This window comes from Sardina pilchardus, chromosome 22 (assembly GCF_963854185.1).
Source record: "Sardina pilchardus chromosome 22, fSarPil1.1, whole genome shotgun sequence".
NCBI classification, from domain to species: domain Eukaryota; kingdom Metazoa; phylum Chordata; class Actinopteri; order Clupeiformes; family Clupeidae; genus Sardina; species Sardina pilchardus.
Genome location: NC_085015.1, coordinates 28,355,443 through 28,357,231, shown reverse-complemented (window position 1 = coordinate 28,357,231; position 1,789 = coordinate 28,355,443). Strand labels below are relative to the sequence as shown.

The following is a 1,789-nucleotide window of genomic DNA, read 5'->3' as shown; positions in this document are numbered from 1 at the left end:
TCACACAAGCTACAAACTTACAAACTATAAACTAGATACTTCAGAGAGTAACAGAGTAGATGAATAAAGACACGTTATAAAGAGAGGACACACATCACACCTCCAGGTCTTTCTCCGAGGGTTCGGTCTGGCTGCTCCACTCCCTCTGCTCCTGGCTGTGCATGATGTCCAGCTGCTCTCGAGGGGTCATGGGTCGACTGTCGGGGACTGTGGGGTCCTGGCTGTGTGTGGTGGGGCCCCTGGAAACGTGTCAGATTAGTAAGGGGAGCCATTATGCAACTACTGTACTTACTGTACATACTGATTATTGAAATCTGTTAGGCATTGTGAACACATGCCTACCTTGAGCTGTGGGCACTGAATCTGCTTTCAGTCTGAGAAGATCGGACACTGTCTGGGGGAAATGCTAAGGGGAACAACTGACGTGTCTATGTCTAATCTGACGTATGGCTATGTACATGTTATTTTACTATGACCATGAAGCTATAGGAGGATACTGGAGGAGGCAGCCGAGTCCCCTGGTGCTCTCCGCAGGAGGTTGGAGGTGCGCAGGTGCCGGGCGCTGGGGCTGTAGTTATTGGCGATGGAGTCTGAGGGGGAGCGGTGGTGCCGCAGCTCCTTGAATGGGGCGGCCTGGGTCCATGAGCTCGGCTGGAGCAGTGGTGGATGCTGGCTGTGCCGCATCACAATCTGTAGTAGGAGGGACAGATGGATCTACTCAAGACTGGTGAGAGACTTTAGTCTACATAACGGACCCTGACACTGACATGGTGCTAATGATCAGCCACACATCCACATTTCCCATCATAAAAGACACATATTACAGAACACCCCCCCCACACACACACACACACCTCTCTCTCTCTCTCTCTCTCTTTCTCTCTCTCACTCAAACACACACACACACACACACACACACACACACACACACCTGATAAAGCTCCGAAGGTTGATCGACGGACGACCGAGGAAGCGGTGGAAGTCCTCGTGCAAAACTCATGTTGTGGATAGCGTCATCGTCCATCTAAAGACAGCGCGAAAATGTCCTGAGTCTGAGTAAGGGTTAATCCAAAACTAGCAACGCAATGCAGTGTCCACAGCGAACTCCACACGAAAAATGAATGGAAATAGGTAGGCTACCTGACATTCTATCGGGAGACCAGTCTCTTAATTGCTTAACTTATTGACTTAGTATTTAGTTTTACCTGTTGAATGCGATCCATTATTGAAGGTCGCAGATGGAGACTGTAAAGAGGCTACACAACTGACACTGAGTTAGTTTGAGGAAACTACTTTACCCTTCTATTCATGTTTTGTTGTTTGTCCGACAAACAAACGCGTTCTGAAGAGTTTAGAATGTCATCATGGTTACCTTAGTCTCGTCACACTCTCCCCATTGTAATCCAGGTTCGAAATCTTCTTCTTCAATGGACTCTGATTTATGGCATCTCTGAAGCTGTCATACATTGGACGCATAGGCTACGATGACTATGTTGACAATGGCACTGCACATGAATTAGAAGAATACTGCTGAAGATTTTCTTTTGACAATTTTGACTGATGTTTGAGCAGCGTGCGGTGACAATGTTTCGAGCAAGTCTATAACTTTCTAAAAACTTCCTGTCTGCCTAAGAACATAAAGAAACTCTCGTCAGCAAGTCAGCAGCACAAGGGGATGGATGTCGCAAATGTTGTTTATTATTTAAGAGCTGCTGCAAAGTCACTTTCAGATGTTTGTTCGACTAGCCACAGAAGTAGGTTACCTCATTCAGTTAATGTTACTGTATGC

The 1,789-nt window shown here is 46.8% G+C and overlaps 1 protein-coding gene across 1 annotated transcript in view; it reads right to left on the bottom strand.

Moving 5' to 3' along the window:
• dnah3 (dynein axonemal heavy chain 3) overlaps positions 1 to 1,467 on the bottom strand; it is a 28,893-nt gene extending 27,426 nt beyond the window's left edge. Inside the window, exons 1-5 of the mRNA XM_062525756.1 lie at positions 1,387 to 1,467; positions 932 to 1,024; positions 498 to 690; positions 343 to 406; positions 101 to 239 (exon numbers count right to left, since the gene is read on the bottom strand). Of these exons, the coding sequence (XP_062381740.1) occupies positions 101 to 239; positions 343 to 406; positions 498 to 690; positions 932 to 1,024; positions 1,387 to 1,467 (570 nt within the window). The remainder of the gene's footprint in view (positions 1 to 100; positions 240 to 342; positions 407 to 497; positions 691 to 931; positions 1,025 to 1,386) is intronic.
• Positions 1,468 to 1,789: the final 322 nt, after the last annotated feature.